This window comes from Mustelus asterias, chromosome 3 (assembly GCF_964213995.1).
Source record: "Mustelus asterias chromosome 3, sMusAst1.hap1.1, whole genome shotgun sequence".
Taxonomy (NCBI): domain Eukaryota; kingdom Metazoa; phylum Chordata; class Chondrichthyes; order Carcharhiniformes; family Triakidae; genus Mustelus; species Mustelus asterias.
Window position 1 is genome coordinate 148,387,658 of NC_135803.1, and position 23,280 is coordinate 148,410,937.

Genomic DNA, 23,280 nt, shown 5'->3' on the forward strand with positions numbered 1-23,280 from the left:
AAGATGTGTGGGTTAGGTGGATTGGCTATGCTAAATTGACCACAGTGTCAGGGGGATTAGCAGGGTTAATATGTGGGGTGGTGGGATTGTGATCAGTGCAGACTCGATGGGCCGAATGGCCTCTTTCAGCACTGTAGGGATTTTATGATTTATGAACCTCAAGATGGTTAAAACACAGGATACCATTCAGCCTGTCGTGTTTGTGCTGGCCCTCTGAAGGAGCAATTTACCTGGTGCCATTCCTTTCGCCTTTGCCCCGTAGCTCTGCTCATTCGTTCTTTACAGATAACGATCTAAATCCCTCTTAAATGCCACGGTTGATTCCACACACTCAGCCAGTGCAATCCAGATCCTGACCACTCACAGGGTGAACAAGTCATTTTTCTGTCACCATTGCCTCTTTTGCCAATTAATTAATGTGTCCTCTGCCTGGTTCTCAATCCTTCCACCGAATGGGCGAGTGCTGTATACTTAAGACTCCTTATTTTGATCCCTCCAACCCTTCCCCCTTGAGTGGAAACATCTCCAAAACACTTACTAACTAAATAATTGAATTTTTGAAAAAATAACTGTCATCCTTAGCGAAGTAGAGGTAGAGAAGGTGGGTGGAAAGAGGAGATGGAGCTCGTGTTGTAAGGAAGAAGAGGCATTTGCGGAGAGAAGGTGGGGAGGGGAGAGACGACGGTGGGTTGAGGAAGAGGAGGAGGAGCAGTAGGATGTCCAACCCCCTACAATTCCGTACATCATGCGGCAGACTCACAGCTGAGGTTGTGGTTTAGTTTTCGCTGACAGCAGCCATCGCCTAAAAGGTAAGAGCATGAAGCAGATTTCTGCTGTGTATCAACATGCCACTTAACCCAATGTCCAACCCACGCGTGTAAGCAGCAGCAACAGGAAGGGCGCAGTGCTGAAAAAGAGCAGTAAAATTGCTAGCTCCATCCTCATCCCTTGCCTGACACCGACCAGCTAAGCTGCCCGATGACCTTGGATCACATAAGATCTACAGTTATTTTGGGGGAACTTTTTTAGGAGTCTAGTTGCAGTTCTGGCTGTGCAGAATAAGTTTGAACAACTTTGGGTCAGAGTTTCTTTTTCGAAGTTACATTTCAGTCTCGACCTGTGTTAATAATTAACAGTCGCTTCAGCAAGAGATTATCAATGATCTCAACTGGAGATTTGTGCCGGGTTATTTTGTAACTACTGTCCCCCTTAACCTCCGGCATCCTTGAACCAGTATTAAATAATAAATAAAATAAAGATTTTTGGAACCATCTCTGCATTTCTTTTCAGGGAAATTAGATTTCATTGTTTTTAGGCAATTTTATTGGTGGTCTTTTTTTTTCAAAATGGCCTGAAGGAAAGAGGCGAAGGAAGATGGCCAATGGTTTACAGAACTATCCTTTCAATGTTTAATTTTGCCCTTCCCCCACTCAACAATTTTCTCCTCTCCCCTCACCTCCCACCTTGTGCTCAGGTGCAAGGTACAAGAGCTGTTGATTTTTGACAGGCATGTTTGTAAAAGTTTGCAGAAGCAAGGTGGGTCGGTAGGGTTAAAGATGCAGATCAGTCATGATCACATTGAATGGGTGCAACGTGCTTGAGGGGCTGAATGGTCTCTTCCTGTTCCTATATTTCTGATTTGATTTATTATTGTCACAAGTCTTAACATACAGTGAAAAATATTGTTTCTTGTGCGCTGTACAGACAAAACATACCGTTCATAGAGAAGGAAAGGAGAGAGTGCAGAATGTAGTGTTACAGCCATAGCCAGGGTGTAGAGAAAGATCAACTTAATGCAAGGGAAGTTCATTCAAAAGTCTGACACCAGCAGGCAAGAAGCTGTTCTTGAGTCGGTTGGTACGTGACCTCAGACTTTTGTATCTTTTTCCCGAAGTAAGAAGGTGGAAGAGAGAATGTCCGGGGTGCGTGAGGTCCTTAATTATGCTGGCTGCTTTTACGAGGTAGCGGGAAGTGTAGACAGAGTCAACGGATGGGAGGCTGGTTTGCCTGATGGATTGGACTACATTCATGACCTTTTGTAGTTCCTTGCGGTCTTGGGCATAGCAGGAGCCATACCAAGCTGCGATACAACCAGAAAGAATGCTTTCTATGGTGCATCTGTAAAAGTTCGTGAGAGTTGTAGCTGACATGCCAAATTTCCTTAGTCTTCTGAGGAAGTAGAGGCGTTGGTGTCTTTCTGTGTATTGTCTCTGTATATAAGCCCTGGACAGTTCAGCAGGACAGGATAACCAGTCTGAATCCAAATTCACACACACATATCAGGTTGCTGGTTAGCAATCAGAAGCAGAATCCAGCACTGATGTGACACGGTGGCACCGTGGTTAACACTGCTGCCTCACAATGCCAGGGACCCAGGTTCACTTCCAGCCTCGGCTCACTGTCTGTGTGGAGTTTGCACGTTCTCCCCGTGTCTGCGTGGGTTTCCTCTGGGTGCTCTGGTTTCCTCCCACAGTCCAAAGATGTTCCAGTTAAATGGATTGGCCATAGTAAATGTGTGGGGTTAGGGGATAGGCAGGGTGGTGGGCATGGGTATGACACCCTGTCAAAGAGTCGGTGTAGACTTGATAGGCTGAATGGTCTCCTTCTGCACTTCTGTAAGGATTGTATTTTTCCCTTCCCCAAGCTGAGGGATGCAGAGACCAATTACATCACTTTCTCATTGAGACCGATCACCTTAGCCCAGCTAAGGGCGGGATTTTCCAGCCCTTCCAGCCTACAGAATCTTCCAGACCCGCCAAAGGCGACCCCTCTGCAGCAGGACAGGGGAGCCATGCAAAATGCCATAGTCATCAACGGGATCGTAAGATCTCACCAGCGACCAAGAGTGAACCCCTCCACCACTGGGAAACCAACGCTGTGGTGGGGGGCACAATATCCCACCCTAAAGCTGAAATAATATTTCAATTCAAGATGAAGTGTCAAGGCTAAAATTAAAATTATTTCAACAGGTCTCTAGTCAATAATTTAAAATGGTGAAAAGGTGGAAATAAAAGCTTTGTTACCAACCAGACCCCAGTTTATGATTTACTAATATTTCTTGCAGCTTTATGAAAAATGAAATAACAATGATCACATCTGGAAGTACAAATTCTGGTAAAAATCTGGAATGAAAATATGCAAAGTGGAAGATAAAGTAATGACAGGTGAAGAATTGGAGATGTAACCACCAAATAACATTTCTGACATGACATTTACCCTACAGTTTTAATTCTGGACTTGAATCTATGTTTGCTGCACTCCAGAATTGGATTAACTTCTCACTAATCCATATTCATTCTCCGGCAGGATGAAACTGTTCAAAGCAATCAATGAACCTCAGTAATTAAGATGGTCGCTGCATTTGGAAGGTACTTACGGCTTCATCGCAATCACCAACTCATCTACAAGTACTGGCAGCCAAGGAGACCTCATCAGATTGCCTCTGTAATTAGTAAAGAAATGCCCCCTCAGCAGCATGGTCTGCAGATCTTTCAGGCAGCAATCAATGCTGTTTTGCCTCAAAACATGATCAAAAACAACATTAGGATAGAAGGAGACAGGCTGGTGATTCAAAATCAGTGCTTCCCTGTGCACAAGAATGTCTACCTTGTTGGATTTGGAAAGGCCGTGTTGGGAATGGCAGCTGCTATGGAAGAGATTCTGGGAGACAACCTGCTCCAAGGAGTGATCAGCATTCCTCTTGGAATTCAGCGGATTCTTCAGTTGGCTGGAAAAGAGTAAGAAATTAAAAGATTAGCATGTCTATTTTTCTTTGCTATTAGCCGGTAGCACCAATGAGTCTCCCCTTGATCCTTCCCTAACAAACCTAACCAAGGACATTAAGCTGGAGGATGACACAGTTTCACACAGTTTGGGGTTGCTTGAGAAACATTCAAACAACTACTCAGTTGGTAAATTTGTGGTCCAATTGTAAAATGGAATTATACTGACCAGTATGTTTGCAGATTCAATTTCTGGTCTTGCTGAAAAACTTCATTGTGGGGGAGAAGTGGAAGCTACATTTGGTCTCAGTGCTCCTATGTTATGGAGATGGAAACTGAGGTGGTGTCTGTGCTCCTGATTCTTAATCAGGCTCCTGATTCATGCTAGAAAATGGTGGTGGGTGAGGAAGTGGGTATTGAGTGAGGACACTCACTATCAATAAGCAAAGATGAGTAATTGTTGGTACTGAGGGGTGCCCAATACCCACAGAACCGTACAATGCATGGAACACCACCTTCAGGAGAGGAAGGTGACTTTATCGAAACATAAGATTATGAGGGGGTGTTTTCCCTCGTGGGGGAATCTAGAACAAGTGCATTTCATACTGGGGGAATCTAGAACAAGTGCACTCTATATTGTCTCCAGTGCTTAACTGCTTCACTCCTGACAACTCTGCAGGGACATGCTCCTAAGACCTCAGACAAAAATACAAGCAATGGAAGGGGCCAGACATAACCTCCCTGATGAGAATGCTTTAAAGGCAGCCAACACTATCCATCAATTAGTGAAAGGACTTACCACAGATGACCTGCTTTTTGTGCTTATCTCAGGTACAGAAATTGTTTGTCTAATCATCATTGTAAATGTATATAATAATCCAATGCCTCAGGTTTAGCCCAGATCAATATCCGCTAATCTAAAGGTTGACTACAAACCACTGTAAAAGTTTTGAAATATTCACTGAAATAAATTAAGTTGACTGACATTGACACTTTACGGGATTCCTGCAGTGCCATGTGTGGCACTGGTTTCAGGTCTGATCTTTGCTGGTTAGAGAGCAAAGTACTGCGGAAATACAAACAGATGAAGCTGTTAATGCTCAGCAGGTTTGGCAGCCTCTGCAGTGGCAAAGATAGAGTTAATGGGCAAGCTTTTGACCCACTCAAAATCCAGAATCAAAATCGAGCCCAGTGTGTTAGGTCATCAGAACTGGGGAGTGCTTAGAGATGTTTTGATTTGATTTATTATTGTCACATATATTAGCATCAGTGAAAAGTATTGTTTCTTGCGTGCTATACAGACAATGCATACCATTCATAGAGAAGGAAACGAGAGAGTGCAGAATGTAGTGTTACAATCGTAGCTAGGGTGTGGAGAAAGATCAACTTAATGCAAGGTAAGTCCATTCAAAAGTCTGACAGCAGCAGGGAAGAAGCTGTTCTTGAGTCCGTTAGTACGTGACCTCAGACTTTTGTATCTTTTTCCCAACGGAAGAAGGTGGAAGAGAGAATGTCCAGGGTGCGTGGGGTCCTTAATTATGCTGGCTGCTTTTCCGAGGCAGCGGGAAGTGTAGACAGAGTCAATGGATGAGAGGCTGGTTTGCATGATGGATTGGGCTACATTCACGACCTTTTGTAATTTCTTGCGGTCTTGGGCAGAGCAAGAGCCATACCAAGCTGTGATACAACCAGAAAGAATGCTTTCTATGGTGCATCTGTAAAAGTTGATGAGAGTCGTAGCTGACATGCCAAATTTCCTTAGTCTTCTGAGAAAGTAGGGGCGTTGGTGGGCTTTCGTAACTATCGTGTCGGCATGGGGGGATCAGGACAGGTTCTTGGTGATCTGAACACCTAAAAAACCTGAAGCTCTCGACCCTTTCTACTTCATCCCCGTTGATGTCGACAGGGGCATGTTCTCCCCTATCCTTCCTAAAGTTGATGACAATCTCCTTTGTTTTGATGGCATTGAGGGAGAGATTATTGTTGCTGCACCAGTTCACCAGATTCTCTATCTCTTTCCTGTGCTCTGTCTCGTCATTGTTTGAGATCCGACCCACTACGGTGGTGTCGTCAGCAAACTTGAAAATCAAATTGGAGGGGAATTTGGCCACACAGTCATGGGTGTATAAGGAGTATATAGTAGGGGCCTGAGAACACAGCCTTGTGGGGCATTAGTGTTGAGGATGATCGTGGAGAGGAGGTGTTGTTGCCTATCTTTACTGATTGTGCCTGTGAGTTAGGAAGTTCAGGATCCAGTCACAGAGGGAGCAGCCGAGGCCCAGGCCACGGAGTTTGGAGATGCGTTTCGTGGGAATAATGGTGTTGAAGGCTGAGCTGTAGTCAATAAATAGGAGTCTGGCATAGGTGTCTTTGTTAGCTAGGTGTAACAGTGTTTTGAGCAGGGACAGGAGGAGGGCAAGAGGAAAGAACAAATAGGAAGGTCTGTGACAGAGCAGAAAGCAGGAGAGTGACAAAAGAGATGATAGGGCAAAAAGACATGTTAATTACGCAAGTGAAGAAACAAAAGATGCAACTGGGCAAAGAAGAATCATCACCAGCAGCAGCTGATGTTCACAGCAGAAGGGTTATGATCTGAAATAGTTAAACTTGGTGTTAATTTTTAAAAATTCTTTCATGGGTGTGGGCATTGTCAGCAAGGACAGCATTCGTTGCCCAACCCTAATTACCCTCAAATTCAGTGGCTTGCTAGGTCATTTCATAGGGTAGTCTGCACTGGATCTAGGGTTACATGTGGGCCAGTCCAAGTAAACATGGCAGGTTTCCTTTCCAAAAGGATATTCGTGAACCAGATGGGATTTCATGAAAATCAGTGATAGTTTTATGGTCGCCATCACTGAGACTAGCTTTATATTCCCCAATATTGTTAATTTAAATTCCACCACCTGCACGGGCATTCAATACTAAATACTATTTTTTTTGAGTGCCACATTCCCAGAGGAATCCTGCATTCCTGTCTTTTCTTCCTAGTTTGTGTGGTGGTCACCTAACTTCTCTCCCCTGGTCTCTCTACAATCGCAGTGATCACCTCCTGAAGCTCCACAAAACTCTCAGCTTCTGTATAAAATTCTTGGGGATTGGCAGGGTAGATGCTGGCGGGATAAAAGGTCCACCATTTCGGACTGAGATGAAGAGAAAGGTATGCACTCAAGAAGGCTGTGACTCAGAGTCATGGAGGTTTACAGCATGGAAACAGGCCCTTCGGCCCAACTTGTCCATGCCACCCAGTTTTTACCACTAAGCTAGTCCCAATTGCCCGCATTTGGCCCATATCCCTCTATACCCATCTTACCTGTGTAACTGTCTAAATGCTTTTTAAAAGACAAAATTGTACCCGCCTCTACTACTGCCTCTGGCAGCACGTTCCAGACACTCCAGTGAAAAAGTTGCCCCTCTGGACCCGTTTGTATGTCTCCCCTCTCACCTTAAATCTATGCCCACTGGTTTTAGACTCCCTATTGTTGGGAAAAGATGTTGGCTATCTACCTATTATATGCCCCTCTTTATTTTGTAGACCTTGCTCTATAAGATCACCCATATTTTATATATATATATATATATATATATATATCGCCTCCTACATTCCAGGGAAAAAAGTCCCAGTCTGTCCAGCCTCTCTTTATAACTCAAACAACTCCTTGGGATTAACCATCCTGGAGAGCTTTAGATGTTCAATCACTGGGGATATGGACACGAAGAGAATGTAAGGATAGAGTATGAAAGTGAAGTTGATATAAAAGATCAACCATGATCTTACTAAAGAACAGATCAGGTGTGAGGAGCCTTACAGCCTATCCTGCTTCTATTTCTTATGCTCTTTTGCTATCCTATGCACTGCAGTAATGCCAGCCACGGCCACCCTTCAAGCTTGAACCATAGAATCCCTGAAGTGTAGAACAAAGAACAATACAGCACAGGAACAGGCCCTTCGGCCCTCCAAGCCCGCGCCGCTCCCCGGTCCAGGATTGAATCCTGAATCCAGGATCCCCGCCCAATTTTCCAGCCTATCTACATACCAATATCCTATCCACCGAGCTGTCCCTCACAGCTACGATGCTTTGTTCATCACAACCTATTAACTCACCCCCACCCCCCCATTCCAGACCATGTGATCTCCAGGGAGAGGCGAAAACCCAGAGTGAAAACCCCAGGGCCAATATGGGGAAAAAAAATCTGGGAAATTCCTCTCCGACCCCCTGAGGCGATCGAAACGAGTCCAGGAGATCACACTGGCCCTGATCGGAAAATGCTTCCCAACCCTAGAAGGAGGCCATTCTGCCCATCGAGTCTGTACCGACTCTCCAAAAGAGCATCCATACCCCCTCCAAAATTGGACACTAAGGGGCAATTTAGCATGGCCAATCCACCTAACCTGCACATCTTTGGAAAATGGGCGGAAACCGGAGCACCCGGAGGAAACCCATGCAGACAGGGGGAGAACTTGCAAACTCCCCACTCTGCCAACACTTGAGTAGTTGACTGCAGTGTATCTTTGCTGTTCCATGATTCATGAAGTGTTGTGGAGTTCCCCCAAGGTGCAGGATATAGAAACATAGAAAATAGGAGCAGGAGTAGGCCATTCGGCCCTTTGAGCCTGCTCAGCCATTCATTATGATTATGACTGATCATCCATCCAGTAACTCATACCTGCTTCTCTCTCTCTCTCTCTCTCCCCCCCCCCGCCCCCAATATTTTTTGATCCCTTTAGCCCCAGGAGCTATATCTAATAATGTTTTGGCCTCAGCTGCTTTTTGAGATAGCTAACTCCACAGGCTCACCATTCTATGGTTGAATAAGTTCTCCTCATCTCAGTCCCAAATGGTTTACCCCGTATCCTTAGACTGTAACCCAGATTAATCTAACACGGACATTCCTTCCAAAATATCTGATAGCACTCTCTGCATTAGAGGGCTAACATCCAAACCTTACCTGAATTGGAAAGAGAAACTCAAGCAATATTATTAAATACCTCCTTAAACCATAATTACAATTCTCAACAGATTTCAACCCTTTTAAAAGGTACCAATCAACCATGAGTTAATTCCCTTCTGTGCAAGTTCACATAGAGTCATAGAGTTTACAGCATGGAAACAGGCCCAACTTGTCCAAGCCGCCCAGTTTTTACCATTGAGCTAGTCAGTCCCAATTGTCCGTGTTTGGCCCATATCCCTCTATACCCATCTTACCCATGTAACTGTCTAAATGCTTTTTAAAAGACAAAATTGTACATGCCTCTACTGCTACTCTGGCAACTCATTCCAGACACGCACAATCCTCTGTATGGAAAACAATTGCCCCTCTGGACCTTTTTGTATCTCTCCCCTCGCACCTTAAACCTATGCCATCTAGTTTTAGATTCCCCTACCATTGGGAAAAGATGTTGACTATTTACCTCATCTGTGCCCCTCATTATTTTATAGACCTCTATAAGATCACCCCGAAGTCTCCTACACTCCAGGGAAAAAAGTCCCAGTCTATTCAGCCTCTCCTTGTAAGTTGTAGCATCCTAGTGAATCTTTTCTGCAGTCTTTCTAGTTTAATGCTATCCTTTCTATACTAGGGTGACCAGAACTGTACACAGTATTCCAAGTGTACCCATTAGTCTGTGAGAGGATTATTTTTTTCACAATCTCTAACCTAGCCTGTGTGAACTCTATGCTTAAGCTCGCTTTATATCATCCGCGGGAGGCTTGGCATGCTCATGTCTGTAACAGTTTTTAAACATTGTTTCTTTAGGAGGGGGGTCCGCTTTATTGCCAGCTCCAATCCCCCCCATCACCCTGGAGGAGAAACAATGCCTGACCAAACAACTTGCCGCTGGGGGGGCAACGATTCAGGAGCTCAACACAGTCCGCAAGACACTCTCTCTGTTGAAGGGCGGAGGTTTGGCTCGAGTCGCCCATCCTGCTCGGGTCTGTATACATTTTCTCTTTGTTGACTGAGACTTTGCTGATTGTGATACTTTGAACGAGATTGCAATCAATTGCTGGTCCTAATCCACAGTGGTGTTGATCAGAATGTCAGCTGGGTCTCGATGGTAGCAGTTCCATCTCTGAGCCAGAAGGTTATGGGTTTCAAGTGCTGAGTACATAATCCAGACTGACGCCCCAGTGCAGTACCGAGAGAGTGCTGCATGGTCAGAGGTTCTGCCTTTCATTTGAGAAATGGATGTGAAAGATCCCTATGGTACTTTTCAAAGAGGAGCGAGGGAGTCTCCCAATACCCCAGCCAACATTTATCTGTGAACCATCACCAGTACGACAGACTACCTGGTCATCATCTCATCCATGTTTGCACGTTTGGCTGCCGTACTTCCCACAGCAAAGATTACCGCCAAAAACCTCTGTATTTGTCTGCGCCTGGGATTATCCGGTGCCGCTGAAATGAATGGAGGTTTGGCTGGAGTGGCACATTCTCCATTCTCATATGCAGCGGGGGAGGCAGACAAGATTAGAGAATCCCGGCCTATGTTTCCAAATATACTTAATTGGCTGTGAAGCACTTTGAGATGCCCGAAGCTTACGAAAGCTACTATCTAAAATTCTTTGTATGTTACAACGGTGAAGATTCCAACTCTTTACCCCTCCAGCCACACAGGGACCCTCAGCTGACTCGAGCAATGTCACAGATCCAGCATCTTATCTGTTCCAGGTGGTGGATCAAATGGCTTCTGCTCTCAAGCCTTTATACACCAAGGATGGCATCAAAGGTCACAGGATTGTGGCAAGCCACATTACACAAAAACACTTTTTGAAACATTGGCCCAATGGTCATTTGTTTGTGTAAGTCTAGGCACTGAATTATAGGGAGGAGGAAGGTAGGGTGAGTGCATTATGCCTGAACTTCGCATTATCAGCTGATATCTAAACATGCGCATTTCACAGCAGGAACATAATGATGAGGAGGAACCTCAACTGATTTTCTTCTCACAAGTCTTCATGATCTCTGCTAGCACCTTAATTCTCTATCACTGAACATACACTCACTTTAGTTTGCCATTAAAGGACTCCATGTTCAGAAAGTCTTGTCAGGAGCAATAATTTCTTGTGAAAATAAAAACTTCTTGGTTTCTCACCTGATTCTTTATCTTTAATGCATGTCCCTTAGCTCCACCCTTTAAAGTAGCCTATCCAATCCAACCCATAAGTGTAAAAAAATCTTTACTGTCTGTTGGGTCCATTTATTCCTTTGAACAGATGAGGGACAGCACTGGTACGGGGTTTAAAATGTATTTCTTTTATTGATGTGGAGATGCCGGCATTGGACTGGGGTAAACACAGTAAGGAGTCTAACAACGCCAGGTTAAAGTCCAACAGGTTTATTTGGTAGCAAACGCCACTAGCTTTCGGAGCGCTGCTCCTTCGTCAGGTGAGTGGGAGATCTGCTCACAAACAGGGCATACAGAGACACAAACTCAATTTACAGAATAATGAATAATGATTGGAATGCGGGTCTTTACAGCTAATCAAGTCTTAAAGGTACAGACAATGTGAGTGGAGAGAGCATTAGCACAGGTTAAAGAGCTGTGTATTGTCTCCAGATAGCACAGCCAGTGAGACTTTGCAAGTCCAGGCAAGTTGTGGGAGTTACAGGTAGTGTGACATGAACCCAAGATCCCGGTTGAGGCCGTCCTCATGTGTGCAGAACCTGGCTATCAGTCTCTGCTCAACGACTCTCCGCTGCCGTGTGTTGTGAAGGCCGCCTCTGATATTCGGTTAAGCGTTCTCCAAGGCAGCCTTCACAACACACGACAGTGCAGTCACTGAGCAGAGACTGATAGCCAGGTTCCGCACACATGAGGACGGCCTCAACCGGGATCTTGGGTTCATGTCACACTATCTGTAACTCCCACAACTTGCCTGGACTTGCAAAGTCTCACTGGCTGTCCTGTCTGGAGACAATACACATCTCTTTAACCTGTGCTAATGCTCTCTCCACTCACATTGTCTGTACCTTTAAGACTTGATTAGCTGTAAAGACTCGCATTCCATTCATTATTCTGTAAATTGAGTTTGTGTCTTTATATGCCCTGTTCGTGAACAGAACTCCCACTCGCCTGACGAAGGAGCAGCGCTCCGAAAGCGAGTGGCATTTGCTACCAAATAAACCTGTTGGACTTTAACCTGGTGTTGTTAGACTCCTTACTTTCTTTTATTGAACAGAACTTAATTAAATTAACGTGACAGAAGCGAAAAGAAAAAGCAAAGCGAACTTGGAGGCTGGCTTCTAAGCAAGCCAGTCCCTGTACTGATCACACTGCAGCTAATCTCAAAAACAAACACTAAAATCCACAATATATCTCAACCCTTATCTCGTTATTGTAAGTGTCCTTCGCAGGCTGTCTCTGTCTAGGAAAACAAGTCTTGCAGCTGTTGTTATGAAAATCTTGTTTTGCCTGCTGTGTACCCTTCAGGAATGCAGTAATATTTGAGCTAACCCAGCATGTCTTCTGAGTTTTAAAATGTAGTCAAGTTAGCAGTCAATTAAGCTTAGCAGAATTAGTTACATAGGCAGAAATATTTTAAAATGAAGTCTTTGCATAGACTGAAGCAAACAAAGCTAAGATATCTCACCATCCAGGTACCTGCAATGCCTTTCTTTATGTCAAAGTGATAGCCCAAATCCATGGGCCAGGGTTTTATGGCCCCTCCTGGACTGAAGGCACTGTTGCTAAGTTTGCAGATGATACAAAGATATGTAGAGGGACAGGTAGTATTGAGGAAGCAGAGGGGCTGCAGAAGGACTTGGACAGGTTAGGAGAGTGGGCAAAGAAGTGGCAGATGGAATACAATGTGGAAAAGTGTGAGGTTATGCACTTTGGAAGGAGGAATGGAGGCATAGACTATTTTCTAAATAGGAAAATGCTTAGGAAATCAGAAACACAGAGGGACTTGGGAGTCATTGTTCAAGATTCTCTTAAGGTTAACGTGCAGGTTCAGTCGGCAGTTAGGAAGGCAAATGCAATGTTGCATTTATGTCGAGAGGGCTAGAATACAAGAGCAGGGATGTACTTCTGAGGCTGTATAAGGCTCTGGTCAGACCCCATTTAGAGTATTGTGAGCAGTTTTGGACCCCATATCTAAGGAAGGATGTGCTGGCCTTGGAAAGGGTCCAGGAGGTTCACAAGAATGATCCCTGGAATAAAGAGTTTGTCATATGAGGAACGGTTGAGGACTCTGGGTCTGTACTCGTTGGAGTTTAGAAGGATGAGGGGGATCTTATTGAAACTTACAGGATACTGCGAGGCCTGGATAGAGCAGACGTGGAGAGGATGTTTCCACTAGTAGGAAAAACTAGAACCAGAGGGCACAACCTCAGGCTAAAGGGACGATCCTTTAAAACAGAGATGAGGAGGAATTTCTTCAGCTAGAGAGTGGTGGATCTGTGGAACTCTTTGCTGCAGAAGGCTGTGGAGGCCAGGTCATTGAGTGTCTTTAAGACAGAGGTAGATAGGTTCTTGATTGATAAGGGGATCAGGGGTTATGGGGAAAAGGCAGGAGAATGGAGATGAGAAAAAAATCGGCCATGATTGAATGGCGGAGCAGACTCAATGGGCCGAATGGCCTAATTCTGCTCCTATGCCTTATGGTCTTGTATTACAGTCCTGCCAAGATAAATGGCACCTTAAATGGCCTGCTACATATGCCAGCAGAGAGGAGACACGCTATGTGGGGGGAGGGCATAAAATCAATCCCATAACTAAGAGCCCTTAGATTAGTTACCATTTTGGGGCACTTATCCAAAGGCTTAATTTCCTCCACTATGTACAGAGGCCAAACTGAGCACAATGAATCCAGTGCAGAGGTAACAAAGTTTTATAGTCTATAATGTGGTTTCTTAAAATTAACCCAACATTACAAACTGAAACTTTACTTATTTTCCCTAGGGTCACCTCCCACTGCTTATTGTTAAGGAGTAGTAACTGGCAGGTGTTTTTTTTTGTCAATTTTCTCCCTCCTGCTCCTATTCTAAAGATACTTTGTGCTACTCAGATATGGTCCTGAGTGCCGACTACCCTCCAATACCTGATTGCAGGTGGCTATTCACTATGGGTGAACCTGTACAATAAATTTTCAGCCAGGTATTTGATCAGGTGAATCGGTGTAGCTATGGAAATCTTGCAGTTGGCAATCACCGGGTGGTACTTCCAGTCAGAGTCACTTAGGTGGCAGTCAAGAGCAGGGATAAAATTTACTCCTTTATGGATTAAACCTTGCTGAGGTCATTTGTAGCCCTTACACCTTTTCACTAACACCACCTCACTCAGGAATCAAAACAGATCTCTGGAATGTATGACGCAGTGCCACACCATGTAGTGTGTTCACCCACTTAGCTTAAGGACATCTCTGTTGATGGATTATGAAATGATTTAACCACAGCAAGTGTAAAAGTTTATTTATTAGTCACAATTAGGCTTACATTAACACTGCAATGAAGTTACTGTGAAAATCCTCTAGTCACCACACTCCGGCGCCTGTTCGGGTCAATGCACCTAACCAGCAGGTCTTTCAGACTGTGGGAGGAAACTGGCGCACCCGGAGGAAACCCACGCAGACACGGGAGAACATGCAAACTCCACACAGTGACCCAAGCCGGGAATTGAACCCGGGTCCCTGGCGTTGTGAGGCAGCAGTGCTAACCACTGTGCCACCATGCTGCCCCCTTTAGTAAGCAAACAATATTTATATACAGATTCTGTAAATATGTCATCTCAGCAAAATGGGTGAGAATATTGCCCTGCATCTAATCTCTTTGACTATATACGGTGTAAGGTTGTTGATTAAAAGCTGATGCAACAGGTAATTTTGATCAGAGATTGTACTAATAATTGAAATCATCTTTGGAGTTAGGACTCTGAATACAAGTTTATTTAAACCGAACCCTTGTAATGGTGCTGTAATCAGGTTCAACTGTACGAGAGGTTGAAATCTGGAGCAGTATAAAAAAATATGGTTCTTTATTTGGCAGGTGGTGAGTCTCATCATGTCTGATGTTATTGGAGACCATTTGGAGTTCGTAGCCAGTGGCCCAACTGTACCTAACTCACAAAGTAAAGAGGACTGTCACAAGATACTGTCAAAATATAACCTAGCATCATCCATGCCAGAGTCTGTGAAAGTTGTTCTGTCTCAGCCCAGCCCAAAAATGGATCAAGAGGACCCCCGCGGTTTTGCTCATGTATGTAATTTTGTTGTGGGATCCAATGCAATTGCCTTGGAGGAAGCAAAACGTAAATCGGAAAGCTTGGGTTATAACACCTCTGTCCTGTCTACTGTAGTCAGTGGAGATGTCAGGACTGTGGCCAAATTGTACAGTCTTTTGATTCGATATGTGTGCTCAGTTCTGGCAGCTGCCAATTCGAAACATGCGCATGCAAGCAAACTGAAAGATGAGATCCTGCAGATGGTTACAAGCATGGGACTTCCTGACTTCCATCTAGACGGCTGTTTGGAGCTGTTGGAGGAGACACGGCGTTCCAGGAAACCAATATGCCTTCTGGCAGGGGGTGAAACTACAGTTCGGCTCCAGGGCAAAGGTAAAGGGGGTCGAAATCAGGAGCTGGCCTTGCGTGTAGCCTTAGAACTACATTGTGTAAAATCAGAGATTCCGCAGGACGCAATTACAAAGCATGAAGTCGTTTTCCTGAGTGGCGGGACCGATGGACAAGATGGGCCGACTGATGCAGCCGGCGCATTCGCTTACACTGGACTGGTGGATAAGGCCTTCGGTGAAGGGCTCAATGCAGAGGACTTTATAAATAACAATGACTCCTTTACCTTCTTTAGCAAGTTCAATAATGGGGCTGATTTAATTGTGACAGGCCTTACAAGTACTAATGTCATGGATGTGCAGGCCATTGTTATTCAACCCAAGGAAATTTAAGCTATTCATGAGGAGAAGGCAACTCACTACCCCGTAGTGCGGTGGAGTCTGAATCGTTGAATGGTTTCAAGAGGGAGATAAACATGTTTCTAATAAAGAAAGGGAAAGCGGGACATGGGGAAGAGATGGGGAGGTGGATTTGAGACCAGGGAAAGATCAGCCATGATCTGATTGAATGGCGGAGCAGGCTCGAAGGGCTGAATTTGCCGACTTCTGCTCTTTATTCCTATGTTCCTAACGTATACTGAAAAAAATATTTCTCTTAATTGCTCAGGATCTATAAACAAGAGACATAATTTTGTACTCTTATTTTGTCCTTTTGTCAATCCTATTACTGCTACAGTGTGTGAAACTAAGAGCTTACATTACTCTACTCCCTGTCAATCGTTGGTGATATCAGCAAAAGGAACAAGGATGTGTATACGGTTTTGTTATGTTAAACATTGGCATTGCCAGTTAATGCAAACAACCTTTGGATCAGATATGCCACAAGCTAGCAGCACTTTGGAGGTCACTGCACCTATTTTTCAAACAATGTAATTCAAATAAAGAAACAAACATAGAACATAGAACAGGACAGCTCAGTACAGGCCCTTCGGCCCACGATGTGCTGAATCTTTTCCGAAACCAAGATCAAGCTATCCCACTCCCTATCATTCTAGTGTGCTCCATGTGCCTATCCAATAACTGCTTGAAAGTTCCTAAAGTGTCCGACTCCACTATCACGGCAGGCAGTCCATTCCACACCCCAACCACTCTCTGAGTAAAGAACCTACCTCGTACATCCCTCCTATATCTTCCACCACGAACCTTATAGTTATGCCCCCTAGTAACAGCTACATCCACCTGAGGAAATAGTCTCTGAACGTCCATTCTATCTATCCCCCTCATCATCTTATAAACCTCCATTAAGTCACCTCTCAACCTCCTCCGCTCCAGAGAGAACAGCCCTAGCTCCCTCAACCTTTCCTCATAAGACCTACCCTCCAAACCAGGCAGCATCCTGGTAAATCTCCTTTGCACTCTTTCCAGTGCTTCCACATCCTTCATATAGTGAGGTGACCAGAACTGCACACAATATTCTAAATGTGGTCTCACCAAGGTCCTGTACAGTTGCAGCATAACCCCACGGCTCTTAAACTCAAACCCCCTGTTAATAAACGCTAACACACTATAGGCCTTCTTCACGGCTCTATCCACTTGAGTGGCAACCTTCAGAGATCTGTGGATATGAACCCCAAGATCTCTCTGTTCCTCCACATTCCTCAGGACCCTACCTTTGACCCTGTAATCCGCATTCAAATTTGTCCTACCAAAATTAATCACCTCGCACTTATCAGGGTTAAACTCCATCTGCCATTTTTCGGCCCAGCTCTGCATCCTATCAATGTCTCTTTGCAGCCTACAACAGCCCTCCACCTCATCCACTACTCCACCAATCCTGGTGTCATCTGCAAATTTACTGATCCACCCTTCAGCCCCCTCCTCCAAGTCATTTATAAAAATCACAAATAGCAGAGGACCCAGCACTGATCCTTGTGGTACACCGCTGGTAACTGGTCTCCAGTCTGAAAATTTTCCATCCACCACCACCCTCTGTCTTCTATGAGATACAGTAAGAAGTTTAACAACACCAGGTTAAAGTCCAACAGGTTTATTTGGTAGCAAAAGCCACACAAGCTTTTGGAGCTCCAAGCCCCTTCTTCAGGTGAGTGGGAATTCTGTTCACAAACAGGGCTTATAAAGACACAAACTCAATTTACATGAATAATGGTTGGAATGCGAATACTTACAACTAATCAAGTCTTTAAGAAACAAAACAACGTGAGTGGAGAGAGCATCAAGACAGGCCAAAAAGAACAAGAACAAAGAACAATACAGCACAGGAACAGGCCCTTCGGCCCTCCAAGCCCGCGCCGCTCCCCGGTCCAGGATTGAATCCTGAATCCAGGATCCCCGCCCAATTTTCTAGCCTATCTACATACCAATATCCTATCCCCGAGATGTCCCTCACAGCTATGATGCTTTGTTCATCACAACCTATTAACTCACCCCTACCCCCCCATTCCAGACCATGTGATCTCCAGGGAGAGGCGAAAACCCAGAGTGAAAACCCCAGGGCCAATATGGGGAAAAAAAATCTGGGAAATTCCTCTCCGACCCCCTGAGGCGATCGAAACGAGTCCAGGAGATCACACTGGCCCTGATCGGAAAATGCTTCCCAACCCTATTCATTTCCACTTCCACGAACACCATCTGAATTCCCTGCCCCCGAGACAGGTTCCCAACTATCCGCAGTCTCGCTCTGTACTGGCACCAGCAAGATGATCATAGAATGAAGCCTTGAAACGAGAAACAAAGAACAATTAGCCCGCGCCGCTCCCTGGTCCAAACTAGACCACTCTTTTGTATCCCTCCATTCCCACTCCGTTCATATAGCTGTCTAGATAAGTCTTAAACGTTCCCAGTGTGTCCGCCTCCACCACCTTGCCCGGCAACCCATTCCAGGCCCCCACGACCCTCTGTGTAAAATATGTCCTTCTGATATCTGTGTTAAACCTCCCCCCCTTCACCTTGAACCTATGACCCCTCGTGAACGTCACCACCGACCCGGGGAAAAGCTTCCCACCGTTCACCCTATCTATGCCTTTCATAATTTTATACACTTCTATTAAGTCTCCCCTCATCCTCCGTCTTTCCAAGGAGAACAACCCCAGTTTCCCCAATCTCTCCTCATAACCAAGCCCCTCCATACCAGGCAACATCCTGGTAAACCTCCTCTGTACTCTCTCCAAAGCCTCCACGTCCTTCTGGTAGTGTGGCGACCAGAACTGGACGCAGTATTCCAAATGCGGCCGAACCAACGTTCTATACATCTGCAACATCAGACCCCAACTTTTATACTCTATGCCCCGTCCTATAAAGGCAAGCATGCCATATGCCTTCTTCACCACCTTCTCCACCTGTGACGTCACCTTCAAAGATCTGTGGACTTGCACACCCAGGTCCCTCTGCTTCTCTACACCCTTTATGGTTCTTCCATTTATCGTGTATCTCCTCCCCACATTATTCCCACCAAAATGCATCACTTCGCATTTATCAGGATTGAACTCCATCTGCCATTTCTTTGCCCAAATTTCCAGCCTATCTATATCCTTCTGTAGCCTCTGACAATGTTCCTCACTATCTGCAAGTCCTGCCAGTTTTGTGTCGTCCGCAAACTTACTGATCACCCCAGTTACTCCTTCTTCCAGATCATTTATATAAATCACAAAAAGCAGAGGTCCCAATACAGAGCCCTGCGGTACACCACTAGTCACAGGCCTCCAGCCGGAAAAAGACCCTTCCACTACCACCCTCTGTCTTCTATGACCAAACCAGTTCTCCACCCATCTAGCCACCTCCCCCTTTATCCCATGAGATCCAACCTTTTTCACTAGCCTACCATGAGGGACAAAGATGTGTATTGTCTCCAGACAAGACAGCCAGTGAAACTCTGCAGGTCCAGGCAACCGTGGGGGTTACAAATAGTGTGACATGAACCCAATATCCCGGTTGAGGCCGTCCTCGTGTGTGCGGAACTTGGCTATCAGTTTCTGCTCAGCGACTCTGCGCCGTTGTGTGTCGCAAAGGCCGCCTTGGAGAACGCTTACCCGAATATCAGAGGCACGGTCACGGGCATTCGGCCTCTGATATTCAAGTTCCGCACACACGAGGACGGCCTCAACCGGGATATTGGGTTCATGTCACACTATTTGTAACCCCCACAGTTGCCTGGACCTTCAGGGTTTCACTGGCTGTCTTGTCTGGAGACAATACACATCTTTTTGGCCTGTCTTGATGCTCTCTCCACTCACGTTGTTTTGTTTCTTAAAGACTTGATTAGTTGTAAGTATTCGCATTCCAACTATTATTCATGTAAATTGAGTTTGTGTCTTTATATGCCCTGTTTGTGAACAGAATTCCCACTCACCTGAAGAAGGGGCTTGGAGCTCCGAAAGCTTGCGTGGCTTTTGCTACCAAATAAACCTGTTGGACTTTAACCTGGTGTTGTTAAACTTCTTACTGTGTTTACCCCAGTCCAACGCCGGCATCTCCACATCATGACTTCTATGAGATAGCCAGTTACTTATCCAATCGGCCAAATTTCCCTCTATCCCACACCTCCTTACTTTCTTCATGAGCCGACCATGGGGGATCTTATCAAATGCCTTACTAAAATCCATGTATACGACATCAACTGCTCTACCTTCATCGACACACTTAGTTACCTCCTCAAAAAAACATTCTAGGATTCCTTTTCTCAACGGCTTAGGAGCTAGCCAACATTTTGTAACAGAAAACATCATTGGAATTTTGGGGGCCACAGTGATGTAGTGGTAATGTCACTGTGCTAGTAATCCAGGGATCCGTACTAATGCTCTGCAGACATGGGTTCAAATCCCACCACAGCTGCTGGGTGGGCAAAGAATGCTGGCCCAGCTACTGAAGCCCACATCCCCTGAATGAGTAAAAAAAACTTTAAATTCAATTAATAAAAATTAAATGCTAGTATCAGTCATGGTGATCATGAATATATCATCAATTGTCATAAAAACCCATCTGGTTTACTAATGTCCTTTCGAGCTGGAAATCTGCCATCTTTACCCGACTCCTGTTACACAGCAACATCTTAACCGTGCTCTGAAACAGTCTAGCAAGCCACTCAATTCAAAAGCAATTAGGGATGGACAAAAAATGCAGGGAATGCCAGTGGCACCCACATTCCATCAAAGGATTTAAAAAAATGTTTTTTGTAATTGTGGGGATTTAAAAGTTACAGACTCTGATCCCTGGTAACGCAAAACAAAAACCGATGTGGGTTTTATATCTACAATCAATGTGCAATAGAAGCTGAAGTCCATAAGACATAGGAGCAGAATTAGGCCACTCAGCCCATCAAGTCTGCTCCACCATTCAATCATGGCTGACATTTTTCTCATCCCTGCTTGCTAATCATTCTTGGTTCACAACATTATGAAGCCCCTTAGTCGGCAGTACACTCATTTGCAAAATAGGGAATGAATACGCTCAAGTCATGACGTGACACAGATAGGACAAGAAGGACTGATTTAATTTCTCGTCTTAGTGCCTCAGCTGAGGACAAAGAACAAAGAAAATTACAGCACAGGAACAGGCCCTTCGGCCCTCCAAGTCTGCACCGGCCATGCTGCCCGACTGAACTAAAACCTCCCACCCTTCCGGGGACCATATCCCTCTATTCCCATCCTATTCACGTATTTGTCGAGACGCCCCTTAAAAGTCACTACCGTATCCGCTTCCACTACCTCCCCCGGCAGCGAGTTCCAGACACCCACCACCCTCTGTGTAAAAAAACTTGCCTCGTACATCTCCAGTCTAACTACATTTGGGATCAGCACCTTAGATTGGTTCCTTCCCCCCACTGCATTAATTGCCATCGGTAACCCTTTCTGAACGTTGTCGACAGGACACACACAGGTGGACCAGAATGAAAGGAGACCCCTCTCATCCTCATTTTCTATTTCACATGAAAACACTGGCCACATGGCTACTGCTGCAAGTGAAACCATATCTCAGTACAGCTTCGAGTCATTGACAAGCTGGAGGGCTAAGCGGACAAGTGGCAGGTGAAGTTCAATGGGGGGAAATTTGAAGTGATTCACTTGGCAAAAGAATGTTTATTTATTAGTGCCACAAGTAGATTTACGTTAAGACTGCAATGAAGTTACTGTGAAAATCCCCTAGTCGCCACATTCGGGCACCTGTTAGTTACACCGAGGGAAAATTTAGCATAGCAAATACACCTAACCAGCACGGTTTTTGGATTGTGGGAGGAAACCAGAGCACCCGGAGGACACCCACGCAGACACAAGGAGAATGTGCAGACTCTGGACAGACAGTGACCCAAGCTGGGAATTGAACCCAGGTCCTCTGAGACAGCAGTGCTAATCACTGTGCCACCGTGCTGCCAACTGTAATCTGAAAAGAAAGAATGTGCAGGGTTCCAGTGACAATGCGGGATAATGGCAATGGGTTAATTACTCATTTGGAGAGCTGGTACTGACAGGATGGGCCAAATGGTCTCCTTCTGTGTCCTAACAATTCTGTGAGGACACTAACCTCAGCAGAGGATGGTTGAGGGAGAAAATTTAGAAATAAAACAGTAGGGTAAAAATGAAAAAAAAAATGCAATTGAATTCAAAGACTAAATAATAAAAAATTAAGTTGAAAAATTTGAGGAAAAAATTAGAACTGCACAAACTGTAAATCACAATTTTAAGCCTTTGGCAAAGACAATATTTATACAGCAACATCACACCAGTAAACACTGCCTCTATATTTATAATATAAATTCATTTACACAGCTGCAATGGTACAGGAGAGGTTTCGTGACGCAGTGGTAGCGTCTCTGCCTCTGAGCCAGAAGCTCTGGCAGTTGATGGCTAAGGTGTGTTCGTAACACTGCCACAGAGGTGGAGTATATCAAACTAAATCATTTCAATGGCAGCCAGCAAGAGACTCCTAGTCAGCCATTTGATGGAAAGAGAATTGAAGGCTGCTCTGTCCAGACCCTTCATGATTTTAAATATCACATCTCCCTTGCTCCAAGTTCCAACTTCCCCGGTCTGTCTTTACAACTGAAGTTCTTCATCTTCCCCCATCATTGTTCATAGTTCCAGATGACAACGTGCATATAAAGGTGCATGTTGCCACAGCAACTCTGACTCCTCGGGGGTCGGTTGTTTAGACAACCAGTGTGGATCAGATTTGTGCCAAGAGCCTCGGGTTTGATTCCCCCTTAGGTTCGGGCTGGGGTGGATTCAGTGCCCTACCTGAGAGGGAGATCGTGGTGCTGTGGTTGGACCTGACTTCAGGCAGTGAACTGTAGAAGAATTATTACGCAGGAAACCAATTGCATAAGACTTAAAAAGAACAGTGCAATCTTGCAAAAACAAGAAAGCTGTTCTTGTTCTCTAATGTATCCGTAATACGTCAATGACAGGTTTTTATCGGCCCAAGTGAGATTGGCACATTGTATGTCGATTGACAAGAAGCAGGTAGGATTTTGTAGTGGCAACATTTTATAGGTCCCTGCCCCCTCCCCAACTAGCTAGGGGAAGCCCATCCACAATCTCAATGATTGCCCTGCAGCTATTTAACACTGGGATCTGCATTGATTGGGGTGGAATTGTTTTGTACAGGTTCTTTTTTAAACTAGTTATTTTTTAATGCCATAAAGTTTTGTGTAGTGTTTGATTGAGTATTAATGTAACTCAAGCAATGCTTACTCAAAAAGTTGTCCAATAATTGTTAATAATGCTGCTCTACTTGTACGGATGGGTCATCCCCATGTGATGCAAGTAGAATCATAGAATGGTTTCAGCACAGGAGAAGGCTGTTCCACCCATTGTGTCTGTGCTATTAGTCCCATTCACCCCTGCCTTTTTTCCTTATAATGTGGAGATGCCGGCGTTGGACTGGGGTAAACACAGTAAGAAGTTTAACAACACCAGGTTAAAGTCCAACAGGTTTATTTGGTAGCAAAAGCCACACAAGCTTTCGGAGCTGCAAGCCCCTTCTTCAGGTGAGTGGGAATTCTGTTCACAAACAGAGCATATAAAGACACAAACTCAAT

The 23,280-nt window shown here is 44.9% G+C and overlaps 1 protein-coding gene across 2 annotated transcripts; it reads left to right on the forward strand.

The window, feature by feature from the left end:
- Positions 1–594: 594 nt before the first annotated feature.
- glyctk (glycerate kinase) lies at positions 595–15,931 on the forward strand. Of its 2 annotated transcripts, XM_078209881.1 has the most exons (6): positions 624–809; positions 3,065–3,164; positions 3,307–3,737; positions 4,402–4,553; positions 9,477–9,652; positions 14,709–15,931. In XM_078209881.1, the coding sequence occupies exons 3-6, from the start codon at positions 3,349–3,351 to the stop codon at positions 15,621–15,623; spliced, it is 1,632 nt and encodes a 543-aa protein (XP_078066007.1). In that variant the 5' UTR covers positions 624–809; positions 3,065–3,164; positions 3,307–3,348; the 3' UTR covers positions 15,624–15,931. The 2 variants fall into 2 exon arrangements, with proteins under 2 accessions (XP_078066006.1, XP_078066007.1); XM_078209880.1 differs by lacking the exon at positions 3,065–3,164 and having other exon boundaries at positions 595–809.
- The last annotated feature ends 7,349 nt before the right edge of the window (positions 15,932–23,280 follow it).

Bases quoted from the DNA above. Each gene is read 5' to 3' on its own strand.
- glyctk (XM_078209880.1), top strand. From the start codon at position 3,349: ATGGTCGCTGCATTTGGAAGGTACTTACGGCTTCATCGCAATCACCAA. The intron at 3,738-4,401 runs GTAAGAAATTAA...ACAACTCTGCAG, and splicing joins CTTCAGTTGGCTGGAAAAGA to GGACATGCTCCTAAGACCTC. The intron at 9,653-14,708 runs GTCTGTATACAT...TTTATTTGGCAG, and splicing joins GAGTCGCCCATCCTGCTCGG to GTGGTGAGTCTCATCATGTC.